We start from the raw sequence: 27,922 nt of genomic DNA, 5'->3' as shown, positions 1-27,922 counted from the left end.
AGCCAGTTTTATGTGTTTATTTTTTTTTACCCTTTTAGACTTTAATTTAGAACTCAATCTCGAGACATTTTTCAGCATCAGTACAAGCTGTAGTAACAGTTACGGCCTCTTGGTGGCAGCAGATCCTCACTTTGAAGGAACGTTTGTTCTGCTGCTCAGGAATCCTTTTTGATGTGGATGAAGACAAAGATTCCAACATCTCTCAATAAGACACAATTTCAGCATCCTGTGCCCAAAAGCTACTCCATTTAGGGGGAGCTACGGCAGATCATTCACCTCCTCTGTACCTTTCTCACTCTCACCGACCTTGGTTCTCCTGGAACCTTCCTCCACCTGTTGGAACCTGCTAGCCTCTTCTCTTTACCACACTCTTGTTATCCTGGGCTGTTGATCCTAACAATTTAAAGTCCTCCACCTCTGCTCCCTGTGACCTTGCCGATCCTCTTCACTTCCTCTCATTCATAAACAGTCTGTCCTGCAGCAGGTGCTCTTCATTCCTCTCCAGAGCAAACCTCCACCTCTCTGGATGTTCCTGAACCTCTCTGGATGTCATGTTGGTCAGAATATGCATGTGTTGTCTGACTGGCAGCTGTTTTTTTTTCTGTTTTATGATATACGGGTGTGTCTTCCTCTGTAATGTGGATCCAACAGAGGCTTTGGCGTTGTGGTGGGAGGCAGCCTTGAGGAAGATCCTACACAGAGCTGATTTCAGCTGGCTTGATGGCGCTGTGCTAAAGCTCCATGGGCCTCAGAACGTAGGGGGGGGGTCAACAAGTTCATTGTGGTGAACTGCCCCCCCCCCCCCCCCCAACTGACATGTTTACCCACAGCAGAGGTCAGGAGTTCCTCTGCTGCTGCAGGGAGGAGGTCTGTTTGGTTCAGACTGATGGTGGAGAAGGTTCCAGTGATCATCTGAGGCAGAAGCTTCATCTGCTTTGGGGCTGTTGGATGCTGCCGTCGTTTTACAGCTTCTGTCTGTTTTGCATTTAAAAAGCAACATTTGAGTGAAGCTGGAGGGAAACTTTTCTGGAGATGTTAGAGGCCGATCGGTTTTCTTCATGTCGCCCACAAGTGGCCAGGATAGGCTCCAGCAGCCCGGGACCTCGAACGGGACAAAACAGATTTAGAAGAGGAATGAATGAATGAAAGATTTGTTTCAAGTTTGTGAAAAAATATTTGATTTTTTTTTTAAACTAATTTCTTAATTTCTGAAATTGTTTCCCATTTTGGGGAAAAACAACACTTAATAACTAAATCAAATGAATAAAAAATGTTTGGTTCCCTGGGCAAAAAATTTTCCAAAGTGTAACACAGTGTCTTAATTATGTATTTACAATATTTTTTTCTGGATTAAAGTTTAAAATGTTAAAAAAAATGCTTCCTGGAGCTGTTCTGATCAGAAAAATCCACCTCACGATCATGTTAATTAATCGGTTTCAAGGGGAATCGTGATGTCACGTTTCGCACGTAATGGCTCTGATCGTGGCTCGTGCTGGTTGTTGGCGCACGCGCAGAGATCCTCCCGCTGACGTCAGTGCCCCACTGCCACCCGTGGCCCCCTGCCATATTTATTCATGCCGGCAAGATGGCGGCGACACGGTCGGGGTGTTATTACCAGCTGACTTAAAAAAGAGATTTTATTCAAAATAGAAAACCGAATCAAACATTTGTAGAGTTTTTTTTCGTATCGTATGTGTAATTATTATGTAACTAAAGTCGAGTTTATTGAATTTTCTAATCTGTTTTCTAACAAAATGTTCACGTTGTAAGTTGTTCCCTGACCGACTAGCTAGCTAACGGAGCATAACTAGCTGCTACCAGGCGAGCCGCCGTGAAGTAGAATGGGAGAAAAGCTGGAGCTGAAGCTCAAATCGCCGGTTGGAGCAGAGCCTGCTGGGTATCCGTGGCCGTTACCAGTCTACGTAAGTGTTTTCCATTCAGAAGTCAGAACTGACAGATCACGGTGGAGTCTTTGTTTTTGTCTTTGTTAGCTCCCATAGCTACTGGCTAACGTTGGCTAGCTGGAGTAGTAATAGCACGCTCGCTCACGGAATTGGGTCAAACCGGTCCGCACGGTGACAGTCGCAGTATCAGCATCCTGTCCAAGAAAAGTTCGATTGTTTCGCATCTATTGATCAAAGTTACACGATCCGATTTATTAGCGTTGAAATCTAGAGGAGTTATTTGCTGAGAGACTAAACGGTTTTATTTTGAAAAATATGCTTTTCAGACTATCTCCACCAGCAGCTGCTACCTTTAGATAAACGTGGCGTTAATCTCTGTTTGGGGGAATCCAGCGTCTCCTGTCGTAGTCACGTGACTTTCCGCTGTGGAGCATTTCTGAAGGATCGTCCTAAAACCAAAATTCGAACCAGCAATATGACGCCTGAGACCTGTTCCTGTCTGAGAGACAGAGCGAAGAGGAAACGGTTCATCATTATCATCCTCATGGGTCATGAACGAAGCTGTGAATGTCATGGATCTTCTGTAAAAAGAAGGCTCCTGGTTCCCTTTGCTCTCCTGTGGGTCACATGACTGAAGTGAAGGAGGCCCCCCTGGTAGATGCCCCTCTCCCCCTTCCGTTTTCTTCACTGACAGTCAGAGATGTGTCTGAAGGACTTGAAATGTTTTCATGGAGCTGTCGCCGTCTGCTAGCTGTCGACTCATCTGCTGACTGACGGAAAGGGAAGTGGTTGACGTTCTGTGATCTATAGAGTTATTTAAAGAAGGCTTCTCATTTGTGGTGACAGTCAGCGTTGACTGAAAGAGGGTGAACTTCTGAGAAGGTCTGAGTGGGTTTTCTTTGGATTCTCCTCTCCACCCCCGTGGTTCAGGCTCGGGTTTCTCTCGTTCAGACGTCAGCTTTCCTGTTTTGCAGATAAACCAGTATGTCAGGAATTAACCGTCTCTACTTGTATGATTGCTCTGTTTTCTAGTTTTTTTGTTCAACAGTGTAGCTGTGGTGCAGAGGTAGAGCGGCCGACCTCTGATTTGAGGGTCTAAGTTCAGTTCTGCTTTGCCCACCCATGCGCTGAAGAGTCCTTGGGCAAGACAGTAAACCCCACAAGTGTGTGTGTGTGTATTTGTGTGTGTATGTGAGAGAGAGAGAGAGAGAGAGAGAAGAAGGGTGTGACTGTATAGTGCATTGTGTCTTAACCATTGACTGTCTATTAGAACTGGGGAGAGTGGCCCCTCCCCCTGGCATTCCAAACAGGAAGTACCCGCTGGTTCCAAGAAGCCAAAATTTCATAGAGTTCTAGAGGGGAAATAAACAGCTGTTAGTCAGTCTGTCAAATGTAAAATGTGTTTAGGGTTAGTGGTAAAACCTTGTTAGGGTTAGTAATAAACAGTGGTTACAGTAAGTAGTAAAACAATTGGGTTAGTGATAAGACATTGTTAGGTAAGGGTTAGTGGTTCAAATGTGGAGCCTATTCCCATAATGCTCCTCTTCTCTTTACAGTGAAGACTCCTGTCTTTTCTCTGCTATCCACATGTTGGACCCTCCAGTGAAGAGGATCTGATTCTGCACTATTGCAACCATTGCTTTTTTATGGAAAACAAAGAATCTTTCATTTATTCTCCTGTTTTTGTGAGGATTCTGTGGTTTATTTGGTTTTGAAGTGGTGGTTTTGGTCATGTTCTGAGCTGTTCACTGTTAGTCTCTCCAGGTTTATGTTTCTTTCCTTCTACAATTATTTTCATTTCTGTTATTTGTCCCGGGAGTACATAAGCATCTGGTTTTCAGTTCTGCTGTTTTGTTTGTCCACGGTTTTTGCCATGTTGAAGGATTATTTATTAAAAGTTTGAGTTTCTGCCACCAAGCCTGGTCTCCTGCAGGTTGGGTCCTAAGCTCCCTGCTGGTATCAGAAGAACCAATCCCCTGTAGATTTATTTAGACCCAGAGCAAGTGAACACACCACTGTTTGAGTGTTGATTTAAAAATGCTGTCTTCAGACCATGACACATGATGATAGAGACAAACTGTTTTACGGATTCCCTTCAGGTTCGGTTGTCTTTCAGTTCTTTCTTTTGTTCCCTGGATCTCCACATCTGCGCGTCCATAATTGCTTCCATGTGGGCTTCCTCTGGGGTGGGGTGCATTTTTTTGTCCGTGGTTTCAGATGTGGATGTCATGGAGGCCAGACATTTAAAAAAAGAAAAAAAGTATTTTTGGTGACAGGATGTAGTTTTACTTTAGTCTCTCAAATCTCCAAAAGTCCATCAGACGAGTGCTCTGTATGTCTATCAGCCAGTTGGTCACCTGAAGGTGATTTAGGCGGGTTAGACGGGTTAGTGCTTCAGAATTATAACAGCTATGTTATGATGTTCTCTCAGCTCAACTCAGGCCACAAACTAGTTCTTTTTTGCATGTCCCACTTTACATGACAGCAAGAAAATATACATTTAAATATGGAAATAAAAGAGGAAGAAATAAACTGCTGACAAGTTTGTAGTAGAAAGTATTATTGAATATGTAGTACTGGGTAGAAATAGAAAGTACCAGCGGTAATGGATCAATCTTTGTGTGAAACGTTTTCTCCAAACCTGCTTAGATGTGAGCAGCGACTGAGACGAAGAGCGTGGCTCCTTTTCTGCTTCTGTGCAGTTTATTTTTAGCTGCAGCTCTGCTCTGGTGTTGCTGTGTGCTGGCATTGCATGAGCAGGTGACCCCCCCCCCCCCCTCTCCTCATTGGTTTGTTCCCTCAGGTTCTGCTTCCTCCTCTGCCTGGAGCGTTCCACAAGCGGAGATGAAACGTTCTTTAATGAAAACCAAGTCCTTCAAACAGAACTTGTGTTTCTGATTTGTTACTGCTCTGGTTTGAACCATTCTACTCTTAAATACTGCTCTAATAAATGAGTTTTATTCATAATAATTTTAGCTTCCAACTAAATCGAATGCGATAAATGTTGCATCTTTTAAGGAGCATTCCTTAAGTTCTTCTGTTAAGCTGGATGTACAATTCGGTCTTGGCAGAATGAACCAGTCCTTAATGGTTTTTAGCAGGAAGCTGGGCTCTCTGGGATCTGCTGAGTCAGGCCTTAAGGAATGCTAACATCAGTCAGTCAGTCTGTACCCCCCCCCTCACAATACACACACACACACTCTTCTGCTAAGGCTTTGCTTTGTCCACCTCCCTGCCTTTCACTTCTTTTTCAGGGTTTCTGTTTTCTGGGTTCCTGTAGGGAATGGCAGTGAGCTGGAATAGAAAGTGGGTCAGTGGGTCAGCTGTGAGGAAAACCTCGTTCCTCCCCGATAGCTGCAGGTTTTTGGCTCATCGGATGAATCCAGAACAGTTTATTTGATTTGCCGCTGTTTTATTTGTGAGTCGCTTCTACAATGCCTTTAAAGCCCCCGCCTCCATTTCTATGACCTTTTATCCCTCGCTGACCTTCAGGTTGTGCGTGTGAGGCCGTGACGTTTTGTCAGAAGATCTTTTCACACAGATCTGAACCACATTCAGGTTTTCATGGATTCTGCTGCACTTTCAGAGTTTGATGATGTTTTTCTTCCCCCTTAAGGATAAACACCATGATGCTGCTCATGAAATCATCGAGACCATTCGGTAAGCCCCCCCCGCCCCCCAAACACACTCACACACATGGAGCGATGAGGCTGACAGTCTGATGCATCTGTCCAGGTGGGTGTGTGAGGAGATCCCAGACCTCAAACTGGCCATGGAGAACTACGTCCTCATTGACTACGACACCAAGAGGTACATGTTTTGGCTGCCAGCTGGCTTCACTTTTTAAATGTATATGTTTGTGTATACAGTTTTACTTTATAGATCTTAGGGGAAAATTTCATTGAATGATAATCCAGTGTATTTAAGAGACGTAACCCAGAAAATTGACTCCTCCGTTTGCTGGTACCACCTTAAATTCCACAATGACTGATGTGCTGTTTTGTCTTCGACCTTTCCCTCAGCTTCGAGAGCATGCAGAGGTTGTGTGATAAATACAACAGGGCCATTGACAGCATCCACCAGCTGGTGAGACCAATCCTCTGAGGGGCTGAAGTGTCTCTGTGGCGTCTGCAAGAAGACGTGAGCTTCTGTAAACTCTCATGTTTAATGTTCCCCTGCAGTGGAAGGGGACCACCCAGCCCATGAAGCTGAACAAACGTCCCTCCAACGGGCTGCTGAGACACATCCTGCAGCAGGTTTACAACCACTCAGTGACTGATCCAGAAAAGCTCAACAATTATGAGCCTTTTTCTCCCGAGGTTTACGGAGAAACCTCCTTCGACCTGGTGGCTCAGATCATTGATGAGATAGACATGATGGAGGACGACACTTTTGTTGACCTCGGAAGTGGTTGGTTCTATTTCCTATTTCTGTTTTGTCTCGAGACAGAACCGATCCGTCTTACCTAGAACGATAACCCGCTGCCTCTCTGTTGGTAGGAGTGGGACAGGTGGTGCTGCAGGTCGCAGCAGCAACCAACTGTAAACACTACTATGGCATAGAGAAAGCAGACATTCCAGCTACGTATGCAGAGGTGAGATTTCCTGAGCACTTTTCCAACATGCAGGTACTAGAATGAGCTGAAATGTTTGAGTTTAAACGTGTCAAAATGACCTCCATCCTTTCAAAATAAAACTCCTGTTTGAGCGGAATAAACAGGTTATAACCTCCGTGGGTTTAACATTAATTGACTTGATTGTTCCTTCAGACCATGGACAAAGAGTTTAAGAAGTGGATGAAATGGTATGGAAAGAAGCACGGGGAGTACACAGTAAGTTTATTCTCCTCTGACATTTCATCTGAAAATGACTTTGTTTTTATTTAGGAGGTTTTCTTTGTGTTGTAAATAAAAAGGGATGTCTGTTCTATTTTTCAGCTGGAGAGAGGAGATTTTCTTTCTGAAGAGTGGAAAGAAAGGATCGCCAACACAAGGTGGCATTTCAAGTCTTACTTCATAGGCAGTTTAAACCTTGTAAAAAATAAAATAAAATAAGAAAACATTTCATCAGAAATCTCTGCTTTATACCAGAGAAGATAATTATTATTCATAAATCAAGACGAGCACAAAGCTGCCTGATCCCTTTTTTTCATTGCTGCAGTCATAAGCAGCTTATTGGACATCCTGAAAATAATCAGCTTTCAAAAGAGAGAATTGCTGGAGCTCTTTATTATTAATAAATGTCATGTTATCTTTAGAAAAAATCAGGCTCATATCTGCAGTGGGAGCCGGTTTAGCTCGTGCTGGTTTGCGGCGCCTTCCGTCCGTGAAACCAGGGTTCAAATCCAGGCTGCTCCCTGGTCCCTTCTCTACTTCTGTGCCGGTCCCAAGCCCGGTTGCTTTGAGAAGGTTGCGTCAGGAAGGGCATCCGGCGTAAAACATTGCCAAGTTTACCATGCGACTTGTTCGCTGTGGCGACCCCTGATGGGAGAAGCCGAAAGAGGAAGAAGAAGAAGCAGGCTCATATCTGCAGTGTTGTTGGATTGGGAAAGTTAGCTTGAGCTGCTTCAGATTGGTTGTTTAAAGGCTTTTTTTGAGCGAGCATCAAGAGCTGCTGTTTGTCTTCAAAATCTCTAACATTCTAACATTCAGAATTGATGGGAACTTGATGGGCTCTTTATTGGTTCTGCGTGGGTCTGCAATTCAACCTAAAGCTACATGAACTGCATTCAGAGGCTTGAAGTGATGCTGGACAGGATCCAGTTAGACATGATGAATAACCAAAGCGAGAATCCTGTGGTGCCCCATGACTGAATGAGGTTTACACACAGCAAACATTATGAAGCGGTACCGCTGACAGTTCTAGATGTACGGTAAAGGTTTGGGTAACATCTGCGTTTCTTCTCTGTATCATAAATAAAGCGGAGGTTGTGGTTTTTGGACCTGAAGAGCAGAAGTGAAGCTTTTGTCTGGATTACAGCTGGAGTGACCTCTGACCTTTGTCTTTTCATGAGAACATGACTTTGTAGAAACGCCCACAGTAACACTGTTAAAGATCAGGACCCGCCTATCTCCATGCATTGGAATCTGCTTGTTCTGCTGATTTCTGTTTTTTTTTTTTTTTTCTTTAAAACGACGCCTATTGTCATGTCTTTGGTGCAGTCTCTAACTACTCTCTCTTTGTCTTATAACAGATGTTCCAGATTTTGTGTTTGTTTGTCTCTTTCCTGTCTTCTTTGACCCCAACCGGTCGAGGCAGATGGTCGCCCTTACTGAGTCTGGTTCTGCTGGAGGTTTCCTTCTTTATCAGACAGAGTTTACCTCTCCACAGCCGCCTAGTTGCATGCTCAGTATGGGGGGTTACACCGAAAGTATTCGTTGTAATCTGTTGGTCACCTACTTAGGCCATAATAAAGATGCCTTCAGGAAAATTTGGCCGTAATTCCAGTTTGCTTTAGGTTTTGAACTTACAGCTTTCTTCTGAAACATGAACCTTCCAAAAGCTCTATGAAGCTATGACCAGCAACATCGTTGGTCATCCAAATTTTGGAGATCTGTAATAGATTTGAGACCATGAGGACTGTGTGTCATTATAAGGAGCTGACACAATTTTCAGGAAAAAGAGAAAAGGAGAGGAAAACAGCCATGAAAATCTCTGATGCCTGATCCCTTTCTGTTTTTCAGTATTATTTTTGTGAATAACTTTGCCTTTGGTCCGGAGGTCGACCACCAGCTGAAGGAACGCTTTGCTAACATGAAGGAAGGTCAGTGTCGCTCAGACATCACCGTCACTGATGATGACATTTCATAAAATCATCACTTGGCGGCGATGGACGGATGTGTTTTACTGGTATATTTGTCTTAAAACACTGATAAATAAATGACAGTCTTGCTGTTGGGTTGCGTTACAGGAAATGTTTTGTGTAGCCGATACACACTACAGTGGATTTATGGGGATGATTCTTTTCTTTTCAGGGGGGAAAATCGTGTCCTCCAAACCTTTTGCACCTTTAAATTTTAGAATCAACAGCAGAAACTTGAGCGGTAAGAGTCAAAATTGGGATTTTCACAGCAGCGTTTTCTTTGGTTCTGGATAAGACGTGGTTCTGTGTTTCAGATATTGGCACAATAATGCGTGTGGTGGAGCTTTCTCCACTCAGGGGCTCTGTGTCCTGGACAGGGAAGCCTGTTTCCTACTACCTGCATACCATAGACCGCACCATAGTAAGTCTCCCTCCTCCTCCTCCTCCTCCTGGGGTTCAAGGGAAGAGAACAAATAAAGAGCAAACTCTGAGTACAGAAGTCTGAAGCTCCAGATCAAAAGCATTTATTGATAGAAAGACGGTCAAAGCATCAGCCAACCTTAAAGTGACGTTTCCAAATACTGGAAGCGTTCAACACTGCCCTCGTGTAAGAACTTCTTCTGATTGTAACTGGAAATAGTATATTTACCAGGTGATAACAATGATTATTCTTTCCTTTTATGGAGCTATTTTTGGCCAAATCTGACCAGTTTACTGTTGATAAAATGCCTTTATTGTTAGTGTTGCACATTATTCTGTCAGTCTGTCTGTTCGCCGTTCTGTCTGTTTGTCCGTCTTCTGTCCATCATGTTTTTCTGTCCATCATGTTTTTCTGTCTGTCTGTCCTCGTTTTCGGTTTAGTGTTCCTGAAGTGACTGTAACGTCTGCTTCCTCTTTCAGCTTGAAAACTATTTTGCTAGTCTCAAAAATCCTAAACTCAGGGTAAGTCCTGGTCCTGGCTCTGGTCTTTGGGCATCAGTTTTCTGCGTTGCTGTTATTTTGGGTGAAACTGTTGGTCTTGCTTAAGGAGGAGCAGGAGGCAGCTAGACGACGTCAACAGAAGGACACAAAAGACAGTAAAAGCAATAGCACCACTCCGACCAAATCCAAGGAGCAAAACAAGGTACTAGACATCAAGCGGCCAGAGTGAACCTTTAGTGATTGGCCATCTCCCATCTCCGTCTTTACGTCAAATCTTGTTTATGTGACAGAGTGGCGTGTTCCTGCATGAGTCTTTCTGTTCTGATCTGCAGCAGGACTCTTGCGGGGAGGAGGAGCGCTCCAGCTTAGTCACGCTGGTCAAACCCTCTGCCAAACCCAGAAGAACCCGTCTCTTATCCAAAGGTCGCAAACTAAACAATAAGAAACGTGGTCGGCCCAAGAAAGCCCCCCCTGCTGTGGAGAAGAACAAGAAAAACCAGAGCGCCTTGGACTTGCTGCACGCCAAAACCCTTTGTGCAGCACCAGCTCAGGGTCAGGGGGCCACAGTCTTTCAGTCACATGTGTGTTGGAGCAGGAAAATGAAACCCAGATCTTGTGTGTGTCTAGATTCCTACCGGCCGGCCCACAGCCCCTTCTACCAGCTACCTCCCAAGGTCCAGCACTATATGCCCAGTCAACTGCTGCTGAGTCCAACTCCCCCCGGTCTGCAGCAGCTGCTGGGTAATCAGAGTGTGAATGGGTGTGAACGGCACTGCAAAGCACTTTGGGTCTTTGTCAGAAAGCCACGCAGCGCTTCCTCGTTTATCGCTGGAGTTGTGTTCTACAAATAATAGATGGAATCAGAGAAGAAGTCATCTCTATTTCTTACAATAATTTGAGTTGTCTTAAGGCGGTAAAACTCCACGCTTTCTCAGACAGATGTAAACATTTTCAGACTTTTCTCTGAAAGGGATTAGAGAATGAAAACTAAGAGTAGAGTTTGAGTTTGAGTTTCAGGAGAAAGGCTTATATGATACTGGAAGACAGAATACAGAAAATGGCCATCACATACCTAAGATAACAATATACAATATTCCACCCAATCAGAGTCTAACAGAATCCAAAGTGTCCATTCTTATTGTCCATGCCTTTGCCTAAAAAGTTGGAGAACAGAAAATTTGATTTTTAAAAAGCCAACATAAAAATTTACCTTCAGATAACCAAAACAAATCAGGACATTTCTTTTCAATTACCTCAAGTAAACACAATAAAAAAAAAAGGAAATTCATCCTCCACCACTTGCAGCTCACAGTCTTTCCTCCTCTGGAACAGCTTTAAGAGCCCTACTTCCACCTGTAGGGGGAGCGGTCCTGCTCTGAGTTGAGCACATGAGGATCTTTGTCCTCTTTTTAAATTCTACCTAACATATGGCTCAGTAGAGAAATTGTCCTTAATTTGCAATTTAAAAAAAAAAAAGTTTCATTTTCCAGTCTTTTTCATAATAATCAACTAAAATTTCCTTAACATTTACTAGCTTACATTTCTAACAATTAAAAAATAATGATAGTAAGTTTACAGAGGACAAAATATTAAACACGTCGTGACACCAGGGATAACGTTGCAGCAAGGATCATTCAGTAGATTTAGCAAACTGAACACATTCTCTACAGCAGACATGGCACAGAGGAGGCTGATTGTCCAGGTCAACAGCCAATCAGGATGGAGAACACAGCTCCTCTGTTCTTCACGCTGTTTCCCCAGGAAGGTTTCAGCCTCCATCAGTGCAGGCGTTCAGCTGATCTGCATGTTCTTGTGAAGTTTCTCTTGTCACAGCTAAGCCAATAGTCTGCTTTCTTTTTGCCCCTTCACCTGTCAGATAACATCAAAGTTCAGTACCTCCAGTTCATGAGCTACATGAAGACTCCTCAGTACCGCTCCAACCTGCAGCAGCTTTTGGAGGAGGAGAAGGTGAGTTCTGCCCCGCGCTGCAGCACAGATCATCACCGTTGGCGCTCGATTCAAGCTGCTTTCTGTCCCTCTGGTGTCGTTTGGCAGCAAAAACACAGGGACTTGTCGGGTCAAGCGGAGCAGCTGCATCTGGTCTGCCAGTCTCACAAGGACAAGATCAAGAGTCTGTTTCAGACCAAGCTGGACGAGGTGTAGTCCTGCTTTTGGGCTCCACAGGAGCCGCTCTTAGCCGAGCTTTGTGTGGATCCACCGTGTGCCTGAACTTGTTGTGTGTTTGCATGAACAGCTTGGTGTGAAAGCTCTGACCGTGGAGGACCTTCTTCAGGCTCAGAAGGAGATATCTGCCCACAACCGGCAGCTGAAAGAGCAGACCAAGCAGCTTGAGAGGGACATGGTCCTGCTGAGGGACCACAGCCTGCTGCTGGTGAGACCGAGGGGGGGACTGCTGTGAAACCTGCAACCTGTTGCAGAATCTCTGCCTTTTTGCCTGTTGGTTTCTTTGTCGTCATGATGATTCAGATTGCAGGCTGCTGTTAGGTCAGCTGACCGTATAGCTGCTGTTTTCTAGCTGAAGTCTCGGTGTGAGGAGCTGAAGCTGGACTGGGGCTCTCTGTGTCTGGAGAGCCTGTTGAAGGAAAAGCAGGCTCTGCGCCGACAGATCTCTGAAAAGCAGAAACACTGCCTGGAGCTGCAGGTACTCTCCTTCTTTTCAGTTTTTTTTTAAATCCACTCTCGTATCCATGTTTATTAAAATGACCTAACCTGAAAAGTTGTTAATTGAAGAATTCTTGTTGGAACTTGGAAAATAAAGCTCCCCAAGCTCATAAACAAACTCAAACTTTATTTATTGATTTGTATAACGCCTTTCATTCCAGTTAAAAACGCAAAGCGCTTCACATAAAAGAGGATAAAATCATAAATGAATTATTAAAAACAAAAACACAGGACAATCACACACGGATGGGGCTCCTCCCTCACCAGATTCCTCCCTCCACCCACCCCAGTTCCCCAGTAGAACCCTGAACAGAAACAAAGAACTGCAGCTTGAAGAAGGTCTGGCTTGGTTCTGCTGTGAGGTAACGATATGATGGGGATCCATCCATTCCAAGGCCCAGCCGGACCACAGGGATCACTACCACAGTGCCCACCCAACACAGAGCAGCTTAGGGCCCACTCTACAGTTATTAGCCCAATGAGAACGGGCACCGCAGCAACAGCACCCCCTACAGGTTAAGCTGGTGGTGCCCCAGAACAGTGGATCCCCAAGAGGAAACACTGGATTATGAAAGATCAGAATAAAAATTATATTATAATAACAACAATAAAATTAAAATAGGAAATAGCAATATTAGTGATAAAAAAATAACATACGTTAGATGATTAAAACATAAACGTAAACATCACAAGTATAATAACAATAAAAAGAGTAGGATATTAAAAACATAAAGATAATAATAATAGTCCTTAAAAAATAAATAAATAAAATAAATTAATTAATAAAAGACATGAGCTATTATCAAAGTCATGTAAAAGCCAGATTAAAAAGGTGATCCTCTTCTTAAAAACCTCTATATACTCTACAGCTCTGAGGTTCTCCAGCAGGCTGTTCCACAGGCGAGGACCGTAATGGTGGAACGAAGCCTCCCCATAAGTTTTGGTCCTCCCCTTAGGAACAACTAGTAGGCCAGTGCTGGAGGACCTCAGGGTCCACGAGGGCTCATACTTAAAAATAAGATAATTTACAAAAGAAGGCCCAAGACCATTAAAACATTTATAAACCATTAAAAGATTTTAAAATGTATCCTGAAACGCACAGGGAGCCAATGCAGCGACTTTAAAACCGCTGTAATGTGTTCCCGCCCTCTGGTCCTCGTCAGAACTCGTGCCGCTGAGTTCTGCAATAGTTATGAGATCGACTTTTTGGGTAAACCAGAGAGCAGGGCATTACAATAATCTAAATGACTAAAAATAAAAGAGCGGGAAGTTTGTTCCCAAGAAAAGAATCAAATCATCTGTTGTTTGGAGCTGGTATGGGTTTGCTGCCACAGACGTGGAGGGAGAGACCCCAAGCTGCAACATTTGCCCAAAGCCCATCGCAGTCAAAGGCAGCAGCAGCAGCAGCAGCAGCACCACAAACCTATTCCAACACATGAAACAGAGACATCCAGCCGAATATGGAGAATGCCAGCCTCTCCGAGGCAAACAAAACCGCAGTGACCAAAAAAACAACTAACTGTAGCCGAATCCTTTGCACAAGGCACCTGCGTTTGTACTTATTGCTTTCCTTAAGTGTGTGTGAGGGGAATCTAGCCACAGGGGTTGCAAGCCAGTTACTTCTGTGCCGGTCCCAAGCCCGGATAAATAGAGAGGGTTGCGTCAGGAAGGGCATCCGGCGTAAAAATTGCCAAAATAACCAGGCGAATCATCCACAATACTTTAGACATACCGGATCGGTCGAGGCCCGGGTTAACAACGACCGCCACCGATGCTGTTAACCTTCAGGGTGTCGGTGGAAATTTGATTACTGTTGGTCGAAGAAAGAGGGGAGGCAGAAGGGCACGTGGCCAGAGAGAGAAGGGAAAAGGCAGGAACATAGGTTTGAGAATAGGGACTCTTAACGTTGGCACAATGACAGGGAAAGGCAGAGAGCTGGCAGACATGATGGAGAGAAGGAAGGTAGATGTACTGTGTGTGCAGGAGACAAGGTGGAAGGGCAGCAAGGCACGTAGTATTGGAGGAGGATACAAACTGTTCTATCATGGTGTTGATAGGAAGAGAAACGGGGTAGGAGTGATTCTGAAGGGGGAGTTTGTAAACAGTGTTCTAGAGGTGAAAAGAGTCTCAGACAGGATGAAGAGCCTAAAGTTAGAAATTGAAGGGGTGATGGTGAATGTAGTCAGTGGGTATGCGCCACAGGTTGGCTGTGAGTTAGAAGTGAAGGAGAGATTCTGGAGTGAGTTGGATGAGGTCATAGAGAGTTTTCCCAGAGGAGAGAGAGTTGTTATTGGAGCAGACTTTAATGGGCATGTTGGTGAGGGCAACAGAGGTGATGAGGAGGTGATGGGCAGGTTTGGTGTGAAGGAAAGGAATCTGGAGGGACAGATGGTGGTGGACTTTGCGAAGAGGATGGAAATGGCTGTAGTCAACACTTACTTCCAGAAGAGAGAGGAACATAGAATGACATACAGAAGTGGAGGTAGGAGTACTCAGGTGGACTACATCCTATGTAGACAAGATCATTTGAGAAAGGTTAATGACTGCAAAGTGGTGGTAGGAGAGAGTGTAGCCAGACAGCACCGCATGGTGGTGTGTAAGATGACTCTGGAGGTCAGGAAGAAAAAGAGAGGGAAAACAGAAAAGAAGACCAAGTGGTGGAAGCTACAGAATGAAGAAACTTGTGAGGAATTTAGGCAGAAGTTGAGACAGGTCCTGGGTGGTCAGGATGAGCTTCCAGATGACTGGGAAACTACAGCAGAGATTATCAGGGAAACAGGTAGGAAGGTGCTAGGTGTGTCATCTGGAAAGAGGAAAGACGGTAAAGACACTTGGGGGTGGAATGGGGAAGTACAGGAATGCCTCCAGAGGAAGAGGTTGGCTAAGAGGAAGTGGGATGTAGAAAGGACTGAGGAAGGTAGACAGGAGTACAAGGAAGCGCAGCGTAGAGTGAAAAGAGAGGTGGCAAAGGCCAAACAGAAAGCTTATGATGAGCTATATGACAGGTTAGACACAAAGGAAGGAGAGAAGGACTTTTACAGGCTAGCCAGACAGAGAGACAGAGATGGGAAGGACGTGCAACAGATAAGGGTGATAAAGGACAGAGATGGAAAGGTGCTAACAACCCAGGAGAGTGTACAGAAAAGATGGAAGGAGTATTTTGAGGAGCTGATGAACGTGGAAAATGACAGGGAAAGAAGGGAGGAAGATGTGGTTGTTGTGGAGCAGGAAGTAGCAGAGATTGGAAAGGAGGAGGTTAGGAAGGCTCTGAAAAGGATGAAGAGCGGAAAGGCCGTTGGTCCTGATGACGTACCTGTGGAGGTATGGAAGTGCTTAGGAGAGACAGCAGTGGAATTTCTAACGAAGTTGTTCAATAGGATTTTAGAGAGTGAGAAGATGCCTGAAGAATGGAGGAGAAGCGTTCTGGTTCCGATCTTTAAGAACAAGGGTGACACGCAGAACTGCAGCAACTATAGAGGAATAAAGTTGATGAGCCACACAATGAAGCTGTGGGAAAGAGTAGTGGAAGCCAGGCTTAGGAAGAAGGTGGAGATCTGTGAGCAGCAGTATGGTTTCATGCCCCGTAAGAGCACCACTGATGCCATTTTTGCTTTGAGAATGTTGATGGAAAAGTACAGAGATGGTCAGAAGGAGCTGCATTGTGTGTTTGTAGATTTAGAGAAGGCGTATGACAGGGTGCCGAGGGAGGAGCTGTGGTACTGTATGAGGTCGTCTGGAGTGGCAGAGAAGTATGTCAGAGTAGTTCAGGACATGTATGAGAGAAGTATGACGGTGGTGAGATGTGCTGTAGGTCAGACAGAGGAGTTCAAGGTGGAGGTGGGACTACACCAAGGATCAGCTTTGAGTCCCTTTTTGTTTGCTATGTTGATGGACAGGCTGACAGACGAGATGAGACAGGAATCTCCCTGGACAATGATGTTTGCGGATGACATCGTAATTTGCAGTGAGAGTAGAGAGCAGGTGGAGGAACAGCTAGAGAGGTGGAGGTTTGCTCTGGAAAGAAGAGGCATGAAGGTCAGTCGTAGTAAGACAGAATACATGTGTCTGAACGAGAGGGATCAAGGTAGAAGCGTTAGGTTACAGGGGACTGAGGTGGAGAAGGTGCAGGAGTTTAAGTACTTGGGGTCAACAGTTCAGTGTGATGGGGAGTGTGGAAAAAAGGTGAAGAGGCGAGTGCAGGCAGGTTGGAGCGGGTGGAGGAAAGTGTCAGGAGTGTTGTGTGACAGAAGAGTGTCAGCAAGACTCAAAGGAAAGGTGTACAAGACAGTGGTGAGACCAGCTCTGCTCTATGGGTTAGAGACGGTAGCAGTGAGACAGAGACAAGAGGCTGAGATGGAGGTAGCAGAGATGAAGATGTTGAGGTTCTCCTTAGGAGTGACCAGGTTAGACAGGATAAGGAACGAGTACATCAGAGGGACGGCTCATGTTGCCTGTGTTAGCGACAAAGTCAGAGAAGCCAGACTGAGATGGTTTGGACATGTTCAGAGGAGGGACAGTGGATTTATTGGTAGAAGGATGTTGGAGATGGAGCTGCCTGGCAGGAGGGCAAGAGGACGGCCAAAGAGGAGATATATGGATGTCTTAACAGAGGACATGAAGTTGGCTAATGTTAGGGTAGAAGATGTCCATGATAGAGTGAGGTGGAAAACGATGATTCGCTGTGGCCGAAAGAGAAAGAAGAAGTGTGTGTGTGGGGGGGGGGGGTGGATTGGGAAGAAATTGGAAATCAAATAAAAATAAAAAAATTGGAGATTTTTCTTTTTAGGCCATATCGTCCAGCCCTACTACCTATAATCTGCGTTAGCTGTGACTTTTTCTTCATCTTTCCAGCCTTTAGCGAATCCCATACAACTGAAGGCTCATCATTCTGTTCAGTAACTGTTTGAATTTCATGTTTGTTATGTTTATGTTCAGGCTCTGCGTCTCCTTCTATTTTCAGCTACAATAATAGACTGAATTATGATCTTTGGCTGAAGCCTCTGTTCCTTGATACTCGTGGATTTTGAAAAAAGCAGTCTATTGTACCATTTAGCATTGACCCAATTGTCTTGTATAAGTGTGGTATAATAACCATAAGCATTATTCTTCACCGTTCATGTTCGATGTGGTTAAGCTGACTGAATGAGGCTGATGCTTGTTCTCCTTTACAAAGAAAACCTTAAAAACAACAGGAGCTTAAGAACCTCAAGGTGGTGGGGAAAGCCCCCCTCTCAGAATGAAAGAGACCCTCCTTGAGCTCATTACATCTATAGATGATGCTGTTGACGTGATATAAATTTGCTCTATTATTCTGTACTTCAGTTTTTCAGATGGTACTGATGGGAGGTTCTTGTTGTTCATGGTTCTTGAGTTGAAGGTTGTTCTGGAGGCCGTCGGGCTGCATCGTTTTCTCTGCCTTTTTGCACACGTTCACTGCATTTAATGTAATTTGGGGGCGGAGGTGGCTCAGTTGGATGGAACGATCGGCGGTTCGATCCCCAGTTAAACGTTGTGTCCTTGGGAAAGACACTTCACCCTGCCTGCCTCCAGAATGCGTATGAATGTCCCAGTGATGGTCAGAGGGACTGTAGGCGCGTACTGGCAGCCCCGCCTCTGTCAGTCTGCAGTCAGGGCAGCTGTGGCCACATCAGTAGTTACCAACACCAAGAATGAATGAGGAGTGAATGAATAATGGACACACTGTAAGCGCTTTTGCAGGTGTCTGTAAAGGTTCTGGTTCCGGTGTAACGGCTCCCCCTTGTGTCTGTCTGCAGATCAGCATTGTGGAGCTGGAAAAAAGCCAGCGGCAGCAGGAGCTGCTTCAGCTGAAGTCGTACAGCCCCTGTGAGGGCTCTCTGTACAGAAAGAGCCTGGACCCCCGCGCGTCCGGGGACATGGACTCCTTTAAGATGGGCCTGTCTTCAACTTCCGCCCTCAATGGCGTCGGTCCCGAGCTCTCCATGAACGGCACCGGCTCTCCGGTTTTTGACCGAGCTAACTCTAAGGGTGAGCTTTCTCGCTACCTTCCCATCTCTCCAGACCACGAGGTTGTACCTGCAACCCCTGATGCACGGCAGCGGCAGCAAGGCTCCTCTCACAGCCTGCCTGATTACACGCGCTTTTCCCCCGCCAAGATTGCCTTGCGGAGGCATCTGAACCAGGATCCCTCCGCTCACCTGAGAGGTCCAGGACTGAACATGCACAGGTTCCTTTGCTTCTAACTCTTAGAACACACCTTTGGGTGACAGTGTTGTTTTGGGGGGGGTCCCTGTGGCTCTTCCTTCATTTCCTTGTGTTTTTTTTTTTACAGGGATCAGGGGGGTGTTAACTCCCCTCTTGGAGCCAAACAGAACTGCCCCTCTCCCAACATAAGTGATGCTCAGAGTAACCCCAGGAGTTTTGAGAGGGTAAATGCTTTATGGGAAATGATTTTGTCTGCCCCTTAGGTCAGATTCTGGGGCAGAAGTCTCTTCAACTTACTTCACACAATTAAAACATCAGCTAAAACTAATCTGGAAAAGGAGGAGTATTTTCAAATTCCATTTTTTTTTTGTTTGATTCAAACGCAGATTTCACATCCTGTTGGGTTAAATGGGTCTTAGAAAAATGCTTTAATAAATTAAATATGATTCTATATTTATTTGCAGGTCAAGGAGAAGAGTCCGTCAGTTCAGGGGGACAGCATCACGAGCCTTCCAATCAGCATCCCCCTGAGCACGGTACACCCAAGTAAATTACCCGTCAGCATCCCGCTGGCCAGTGTGGTGCTGCCCAGTCGTGCTGAGAGACTCGTGAGTGTCTTCACGGGGAAGCTCTTCCAGAGCCGTCTGTATTGGTCCAATGTAAAGTTTGCTTTGGGTTCTGATGAAAAACCATCTGATTTCAGAGAAGTACTCCGAGCCCTGTGTCTTACAGTGGTCAGAGCAATGGTGAGAACCTGCTTTGGTTGCAGCTTCTCTTGTTGTTCCAGACATTTTCCAGTCAGATGCGTGAAGCTCTTCTTCTTGTCTTTCCTCATTTCCTTCCATCCTAGGATACTCCTCAGGCTCAGGGCTAATGAACGGAGGCCTCCACTTCGAAGACTACAATGGTGCTACTTCATCCTCCCCTTTGAACGGCAGCACTTCCATGATGGGACCTCTGGCCAGAGGAGGTCCCGGCCATAGTCCTCCTCTCAGCACCGGGGGGGTGCTGCAGTATGCTGATGGCCCTTCACGGGTTCCTGCAGCAGATGGACCAGAACAGCAGGGAGGAGACTCTGACATGGAGCCACAGGACTGTGAACTACGGCGGAGGATGTTCTTCTCTTCCTCCTCTTCATCTTCCTCTTCTTCAGGCTGCGGAGGTTCACGGTTCCATCTTCAAAGTGGGAACGCAGCCAAGCAGGGACACTACAGTAACCATGGAAACCACCAGCCCTCCAACTCGCAGCACGTGCACATGGCCACACATGTGTCATCGTCGCACTCCAGCCACAATGCCGCCTCTCAGGAGGGACGCAGGCGGGGTAGGCGGAAGCGCAGCTCTGCAGGGCCAGCGCCTGCAGCCGGCGGCTCCCCAAAGAGGAGGTCATTCCCCGGGATCAGCTCCAGCAACCACTCCTCAGGATCTCCTCTCAACATCAACTCCATGGTTAGTGGCTGAAGCCAACATATCAGACCACTTATTAGAGAAAAGGGACACCCCTACCCACCCCCCAGAGAGAAGGGACAGGGAGCTGCAAGATGCTGGTTCCACGGGTCAAAGCTGACTAAAGGAAGAGTTCTAAGACTGGGGAGTCTGCAGCTCCACAATCTGCTGCTTCACAGTCTGCAGCTTCACAGTCTGCTGCTTCACAGTCTGCTGCTTCATAGTCTGCAGCTCCACAGTCTGCTGCTTCAGTCTGCTGCTTCAGTCTGCTGCTTCACAGTCTGCAGCTCCACAGTCTGCTGCTTCAGTCTGCTGCTTCACAGTCTGCTGCTTCAGTCTGCTGCTTCAGTCTGCTGCTTCAGTCTGCTGCTTCATAGTCTGCTGCTTCAGTCTGCTGCTTCACAGTCTGCTGCTTCACAGTCTGCTGCTTCACAGTCTGCTGCTTCACAGTCTGCTGCTTCATAGTCTGCAGCTTCACAGTCTGCTGCTTCACAGTCTGCTGCTTCACAGTCTGCAGCTTCACAGTCTGCTGCTTCACAGTGTGCAGCTTCACAGTCTGCAGCTTCACAGTCTGCTGCTTCACAGTCTGCAGCTTCACAGTCTGCAGCTTCACAGTCTGCTGCTTCACAGTCTGCTGCTTCAGTCTGCTGCTTCACAGTCTGCTGCTTCATAGTCTGCAGCTCCACAGTCTGCTGCTTCAGTCTGCTGCTTCACAGTCTGCTGCTTCACAGTCTGCTGCTTCACAGTCTGCAGCTTCACAGTCTGCTGCTTCACAGTCTGCTGCTTCACAGTGTGCAGCTTCACAGTCTGCAGCTTCACAGTCTGCTGCTTCACAGTCTGCAGCTTCACAGTCTGCAGCTTCACAGTCTGCTGCTTCACAGTCTGCTGCTTCACAGTCTGCTGCTTCATAGTCTGCAGCTCCACAGTCTGCTGCTTCAGTCTGCTGCTTCATAGTCTGCTGCTTCACAGTCTGCTGCTTCACAGTCTGCTGCTTCATAGTCTGCAGCTTCACAGTCTGCTGCTTCACAGTCTGCTGCTTCACAGTCTGCAGCTTCACAGTCTGCTGCTTCACAGTCTGCTGCTTCACAGTGTGCAGCTTCACAGTCTGCAGCTTCACAGTCTGCTGCTTCACAGTCTGCAGCTTCACAGTCTGCAGCTTCACAGTCTGCTGCTTCACAGTCTGCTGCTTCAGTCTGCTGCTTCACAGTCTGCTGCTTCATAGTCTGCAGCTCCACAGTCTGCTGCTTCAGTCTGCTGCTTCACAGTCTGCTGCTTCACAGTCTGCTGCTTCACAGTCTGCAGCTTCACAGTCTGCTGCTTCACAGTCTGCTGCTTCACAGTGTGCAGCTTCACAGTCTGCAGCTTCACAGTCTGCTGCTTCACAGTCTGCAGCTTCACAGTCTGCAGCTTCACAGTCTGCTGCTTCAGTCTGCTGCTTCACAGTCTGCTGCTTCAGTCTGCTGCTTCAGTCTGCTGCTTCATAGTCTGCAGCTCCACAGTCTGCTGCTTCAGTCTGCTGCTTCACAGTCTGCTGCTTCACAGTCTGCTGCTTCACAGTCTGCTGCTTCATAGTCTGCAGCTTCACAGTCTGCTGCTTCACAGTCTGCTGCTTCACAGTCTGCAGCTTCACAGTCTGCTGCTTCACAGTCTGCTGCTTCACAGTGTGCAGCTTCACAGTCTGCAGCTTCACAGTCTGCTGCTTCACAGTCTGCAGCTTCACAGTCTGCAGCTTCACAGTCTGCTGCTTCACAGTCTGCTGCTTCAGTCTGCTGCTTCACAGTCTGCTGCTTCATAGTCTGCAGCTCCACAGTCTGCTGCTTCAGTCTGCTGCTTCACAGTCTGCTGCTTCACAGTCTGCTGCTTCACAGTCTGCAGCTTCACAGTCTGCTGCTTCACAGTCTGCTGCTTCACAGTGTGCAGCTTCACAGTCTGCAGCTTCACAGTCTGCTGCTTCACAGTCTGCAGCTTCACAGTCTGCAGCTTCACAGTCTGCTGCTTCACAGTCTGCTGCTTCACAGTCTGCTGCTTCATAGTCTGCAGCTCCACAGTCTGCTGCTTCAGTCTGCTGCTTCATAGTCTGCTGCTTCACAGTCTGCTGCTTCATAGTCTGCAGCTCCACAGTCTGCTGCTTCAGTCTGCTGCTTCACAGTCTGCTGCTTCACAGTCTGCAGCTTCACAGTCTGCTGCTTCAGTCTGCTGCTTCACAGTCTGCAGCTTCACAGTCTGCTGCTTCACAGTCTGCAGATTCACAGTCTGCTGCTTCACAGTCTGCTGCTTCACAGTCTGCAGCTTCACAGTCTGCTGCTTCAGTCTGCTGCTTCACAGTCTGCTGCTTCACAGTCTGCAGCTTCACAGTCTGCTGCTTCATAGTCTGCAGCTTCACAGTCTGCAGCTTCACAGTCTGCTGCTTCACAGTCTGCTGCTTCACAGTCTGCTGCTTCAGTCTGCTGCTTCATAGTCTGCAGCTTCACAGTCTGCAGCTTCACAGTCTGCTGCTTCACAGTCTGCTGCTTCACAGTCTGCTGCTTCACAGTCTGCAGCTTCACAGTCTGCAGCTTCACAGTCTGCTGCTTCACAGTCTGCAGCTTCACAGTCTGCAGCTTCACAGTCTGCAGCTTCACAGTCTGCTGCTTCACAGTCTGCAGCTCTGCAGTCTGCTTCACACTGCCTTCAGTTTTCATTAGAACCCCCACAATCTTTTTCCCCCCCCCGCTTTGTCCTAGAGGGATTCATTGGGTTTCTGAGCGAGGGCGGGGCAGACTGATCTAGACTCAAGACTCAGATTCCCATTCCTTCTGTGTTTTGTGGGCCAAACTGAAATACACAAACCCTTTAGAAGCAGGTCTTCAGTTTTATTTTGCAACGTTTCTCAGGTTTAGACTACCATATTTTCACGACTATAAGGCGCACTTAAAAGTCTTAATTTTTTTTTTCAAACAGAAGTGTACGCCTAATGAAACAGCGCGCCTACGTGAGGAAGGGCGACAATAGTATGAACCAATTGCATCATAGTTCTTAATGCATTGATGAGACTGAGGCTGTTCAGAACTGCCTGCAACAGTAAGCTGTCAGTCCTTCACATGTATCCCAAACCCCAACAGGTTCATTATAAAGTTGAGGAGTGGCCATGCTCTATAACTGTAACAACATGACCCCCACTTCTATTCACAGCTCCCTAACTCATGGTGTGGGAATCAACATTTCCCATGAGTCTTAGTGGCCATGGGCGGGGCTAAGTCCCGGGTCCCCACAACATTGTTTACGAAATGGCTGAAGCCCTGTTTAAACTGCAGCTATCAGCTACGCGGATTGATGGATTTTTAGATGCTGTTTTTTGACTGAAAAAATACATCAAAACTAACTCAGATCTACATTTTTTAAACACACACTGAGTGTTTGTGTGTGTGTGCTTAAGCCGTCTCTTCGCCAGCGCTTGTGTAGAAAGGACAAAACCAGACGCAACCGCGAGGACAAGGAGGGGGGTCAGGCGCTGAGCGTAAGTGAGTCTGTGAGCGTGCATTCAGTTTGTGCTTCCCAGTTGGGGAGAACAGTTAAAAAAAAAAGGTTTCCTCTAAAAGAACTGAGAGTGCTTCTATTGTTAACCCACTCTGGAGGCTCTAAGGGTCTGAACGGGGCGTTATCGTGCCCGCGCCTTAACACCCGGTGCGCCTTTTGTATGTGTCAATGCCCCGTAACCGAGACCACGCCCTATAACCCGGTGCGCCCTATAGTTGTGAAAATACAGTATGTGTGAGGGAGTGACCGTTAACAACAATTAGTCAGAAACGCCTTTATTTGGATCCAAGATGTTTGAAACGATTTGACATGAAACCAATTTTTCAGTAAATGATCTTCCACCGTCTGACTCTGCTGCACTTCCACAGGTCAGCAACATCAACCAGCCTCTGGAGATCTCTGCCATCTCCTCCCCTGAACAATCCAGCCGCAGCCCCAATGGCCCTGACCTCGACCAGCCCCCCATCCTGAAGAGAGAGCGCCCCCTAGAGCTGAATGGCACTGGGCGATACTCAACAACCCCCAGCTCCGATGATGAGGATTCTGGGTGTCCTGCTGACAGCTCCAGTTCGAGGTAAAGGAGAAAGTTTTCTGCTGGAGGTTTGCAGGTTTCTACAATATAATAAACAGCTGCTTTGAGGACGAAGAACTGTGACCTCATGCAGCAACCTCTGATGTAAACGAGGAACCAGACAGTTAAAATTGAACTAGTTTTCATCAGCAGATCGGACCATTTCTACAAAAAAGGACTCACTTCAATTTTGTTTTTTCTAGAATTGAAAGAAAAATTGCCACCATCTCTCTGGAGAATGGACCATGTAGACCAGGCGATGGAGAACGAGGTAAGAAAAAAAAGCTTCTAGGCTTTTACTGAAGGTTTGGACTCAAACGCTGTGATTTCCGTCCTCCAGGCAGGAAGTCCAGCAGCAGCAGCGGGAACAGCAGTGAAGCTTCCTCCTCCTCCATGTCCTCTAACAGCAAATGGAAATCAACCTTCTCCCCCATTTCTGATCCCAAGCAGCCCAACTCTGACCTGAGACAGGGAGGTTCCCCTTTTGGCATGGGGGGGTCAAGCCGGAGCACAGACTCTGATTCGGATCATAAACCGTCGGGGAGGAAGGGGAGTGACGGAGAGTCTTCTGGATATGTGACCCCCAACCCTTTCCTTAATCAGGAACCAGTGTCACGGGGGGGTGTCCCCAGCGCTGGGGGGATTCAGGGGGCTGGTGGGTCAGACCCACGGCAGGTCCTTCAGAAGGTGAAAAGTTCTCGTGAGTGGGAGCTGAAGAGCATGGCCAGTCCAAACCTCTTCATCTCAGCTGCTGCCAGCAGTGGGGGGGGGATCCTGAGTGGGAAGGTGGGCGTCGGCCCTGTAGGGGTTTCCTCCCCCTCTTCTGTGGGACAGTACCTGGGGTCTCAGTTCCCGCTGGGGGGGGCATCCGTCCTGCAGTCCCTATTTGGGGCTCAGACAGGTATCTCCTCCGTCAACGGGACGTCCCGGCTCGTGAACGGACACTCGGCCCTCGGAGGTTTCTCCAGCGCCGGGCTGGCGGGCGGAGCCGCAGGAGGTGAGCAGCGCTCCTTTTTCCCGTTTGAGCGGTAGACAGTTGGTCCTCACGGGGTGGGGGGTGGTTCAGAACGGGGCGGGATCCTGGTGGGACTCCCCCTCCCTTAAAGCGTCTTGTCATGCAAAGGTTGCTGTCGATGTCTGTCTTTGCAGTTCCTGGGGGGGTCAGAGTCACTTCACTCTTGTTTCTGATTGGCTGCAGCCTGAACTTCCTGCTGACATCAGTGGACTGACTCTGTCTGCTTGCTTGGTGCCGTGCACACCCCGGCTCAGTCCTTGCTTCTTTTTTGTCTCCCCCCACCCCTCCCCCTGCTTTCTTTGCCACTTTTTGCTCTCTTGCCCCCCCTCCTCCCCCCTCCATTTCTGCTGTATAATTTGCAGGTATATTTCACCACATGGTCCCCCCAGTGTCCTCCCATCAGTTTGGGGCAATGCTGCCCCCCTCTGGAGGCCTCAGCTCTCTGCTCAGTCTCTCTTCCTCTTCCTCCTCCCCCGAAACCCATCATCACGCCACCTCTCAGCCAGCCCCCACACGCCTGACCTCCGTGCCCTCCTCCCTCCCTCTCGCTCACACCCAGCAAAGTCGCACACAGTCCGTTTTGCACACTTCATCTCCCCCCACCCTCTCTCTGCCCCCTCTGCCCCCCCTGCACAGCGTTCCCTCCTCCTCAGCATCCACTCACCCCGACCCCCCAGCATCCTCTTGGTCAGACTCGCGTCAGCACCAGAGATCCCAGTCCCTCCCCCTTTCCACGTCCTCCCCTGCCCTTTCTGCGCCCCCGGGTGCCGCCCCCCTCTCCTCTTCTTCCTCCTCTTTGCCCACCACCTCCTCCTCATTGCGTCCATTTGCAGTGCACTACTCTCCCCGACTGCCTCCTCCACCACCTAGCAGCAGTTCGGGTGGTGGGAGCATGTGGAGGACTCAGGGCATGCATGGCGCCCAACCCCCCTCCCAGCTCCCCGCCTCCCGGCCTAGATAGGGGTTTGGGTGTGAGGGGAAGGGGGGAGGATTGACAGGGAGGGGTTGGTCAGAGGATGCCTGTTTTCTTCATCCAGCTGTTGTTCTGATGAAGAAGGTAAGGTCCTGCGCAGCATCCGCACCGTATCCCCGCAGCTTCCATCCCGCCGCCTCCCGGACCCTGCTGTCCTGAAACCCCGCCCCTCTGAGTCTGATTCTCTGCTGTGTTTCAGGTAACTGATGGAAACTACCTCAGTAACAAACTACGCAACAGTCCCAAGTGTGGACCAAGACACTTCTGACCCGCTGGTGCTTCAGACGTCTGCACGACCTGTACTACACACTGAGATACACACACTGACACACACAGAGATACACACGCTGACACACACAGAGATACACACACTGACACACACACAGGGAAAACCTGTTTGTCCATAACCAGCAGGAACTACTGGACTCCTCTTTTTTTTGTTGCTTTGTGATGGTTTGTGTGCTTGTGTGCGTAACCCGTACTGTGAATGTGGTTCATTCTGGCTGTAAATTAATGTATTTATGCCGTCAGTCTGTCGGGTCGGTTTTTCTGTTGACAGTGGGATTCAAACATGCGTGAACTCGCAGTCGGACCACTCTGGTGCTACGTCCGGACTGTGCCTGAACTTATTTATTCCTAAAAAGGCTTCAGGAGAGCGCCTTTGCATCCTCGGTGCTGTTCACAGGGACGTACGGAAGCCTCTGTGGATCATTCTCAATAATCGAAGGCGCTGTTGTATGCGTGCGTGCACGTGTAGCCGTCTTCTGGTGGAACCGTTCTCCAGCCGGAGCTCATGAGCAGAGAACGTCTCCAGTCAGAAGTCCACACTGTTTTGTACAAACCTTTTTCTTCTTTGTTTCTGTCACAGATTTATAGAAATCGCGTATCTGAATCAGGATCTATAGAAAGTCTATCTATAAATATTTTATAACGTTTGTGAGATGACGAGTTTCGGTGCTCCCCCTATGATCCCGCCGGCTTCCCTTCATTTGGTGCTCAGCTGTGTGACCCCCCCCCTATTCAGATGACGCTTCATGTAAACTGGGGTCATGTGATCTTCCCGTCAACAGAGGATGACAGCAGGGGGCGGGGGCGAGCGTTTTCTCATCTCCAGCTTCCTGTCGATCTCTGATAAAGTCACATGACAGATGGGTGCTCTCCTTCACCTAAAACGAGGAGACGCAGCTATTGGTGACCTCCTCTTCTGCTCTGGTTGGTTCGACTTCTACCTGAACTCCTCTGGGAGCTGCTCTGATGGTCCAGACTCATCCGTGGAGCCTCCGTGGGGTGTATGTGCACGTCGGAGCGTTTTCTGGAATGACTTCAAGAGTTTTGTAGTAAGGCGTGTGATCGGTCCTGTGGGGGGTCATTCGGATTGAAACCTATGCAGCTCTCAAGCCTTTCTCCATCAAGTCGATGCTGTTTACTAAAAGCCCTTCCAAAGGTCTGAACTCAGGAACCTCCCACAATTTTCTACAAACGGCTCCATTTTGACTTTATTTAGTAGCTGAACGAGAACATCTCAGGACCACCCCCCACCCCCCGGTGAGCCCCTCGGAGGCTTACGTTTGTCCGACCTCAGATCGACTCCCACAGGCACATACACTGTCCTCTTCAGGGAAGTCCAGCCTCATCAGAGCGTTTTCCTCTAGAAGCTTAAAAGGCTCCAACCTTCAGCCTCGCCCTGATCCGACAGAGGCCTGGTCTGCTGTGGTGACGGAGGGGGAGGGGGTGAGGGGGGAAGTGTTGAAGTTGGGGCAGGTTTGAGGTGCAATAATGGCAGACCTACTTCCAAAAGGGTTTCATGGAAAAGTTGTTACTGTTTGATGTTGGTGCTCTATCCCAAGATGTTTTCATGAAACTCTACGTTTTTCTCTGCATTTCAAAATAAAACCATGTTTTGTAAACCA

General features: G+C 47.5%; 1 protein-coding gene and 1 long non-coding RNA gene across 4 annotated transcripts; one reads left to right on the top strand and one right to left on the bottom strand.

Moving 5' to 3' along the window:
- Positions 1–2: 2 nt before the first annotated feature.
- Positions 3–5,510, bottom strand: LOC111947354. The gene is made up of 2 exons (XR_002873167.1): positions 2,255–5,510; positions 3–1,102 (listed from the first exon to the last, which is right to left on the bottom strand). It is a non-coding gene; the product is annotated as an uncharacterized LOC111947354 (long non-coding RNA).
- dot1l (DOT1 like histone lysine methyltransferase) lies at positions 1,564–27,922 on the top strand. 3 transcript variants are annotated; one of them, XM_023954119.1, is made up of 29 exons: positions 1,564–1,922; positions 5,521–5,564; positions 5,640–5,714; positions 5,927–5,990; positions 6,086–6,314; positions 6,404–6,498; positions 6,673–6,735; positions 6,841–6,896; positions 8,587–8,666; positions 8,878–8,946; positions 9,020–9,126; positions 9,606–9,647; positions 9,733–9,828; positions 9,962–10,178; positions 10,254–10,367; positions 11,503–11,594; positions 11,682–11,783; positions 11,881–12,018; positions 12,163–12,288; positions 18,083–18,513; positions 18,619–18,715; positions 18,956–19,099; positions 19,195–19,237; positions 19,342–19,940; positions 23,822–24,027; positions 24,228–24,295; positions 24,365–25,021; positions 25,402–26,096; positions 26,212–27,922. In XM_023954119.1, the coding sequence occupies exons 1-28, from the start codon at positions 1,842–1,844 to the stop codon at positions 25,998–26,000; spliced, it is 4,734 nt and encodes a 1,577-aa protein (XP_023809887.1). In that variant the 5' UTR covers positions 1,564–1,841; the 3' UTR covers positions 26,001–26,096; positions 26,212–27,922. The 3 variants fall into 3 exon arrangements, with proteins under 3 accessions (XP_023809887.1, XP_023809886.1, XP_023809888.1); XM_023954118.1 differs by having other exon boundaries at positions 9,959–10,178; XM_023954120.1 differs by lacking the exon at positions 25,402–26,096 and having other exon boundaries at positions 1,566–1,922; positions 9,959–10,178.

Source organism: Oryzias latipes, chromosome 4 (genome assembly GCF_002234675.1).
Source record: "Oryzias latipes chromosome 4, ASM223467v1".
NCBI lineage: Eukaryota > Metazoa > Chordata > Actinopteri > Beloniformes > Adrianichthyidae > Oryzias > Oryzias latipes.
The sequence above is the reverse complement of the archived record's forward strand: the minus strand, read 5'-3'. Positions and strand labels throughout refer to the sequence as shown.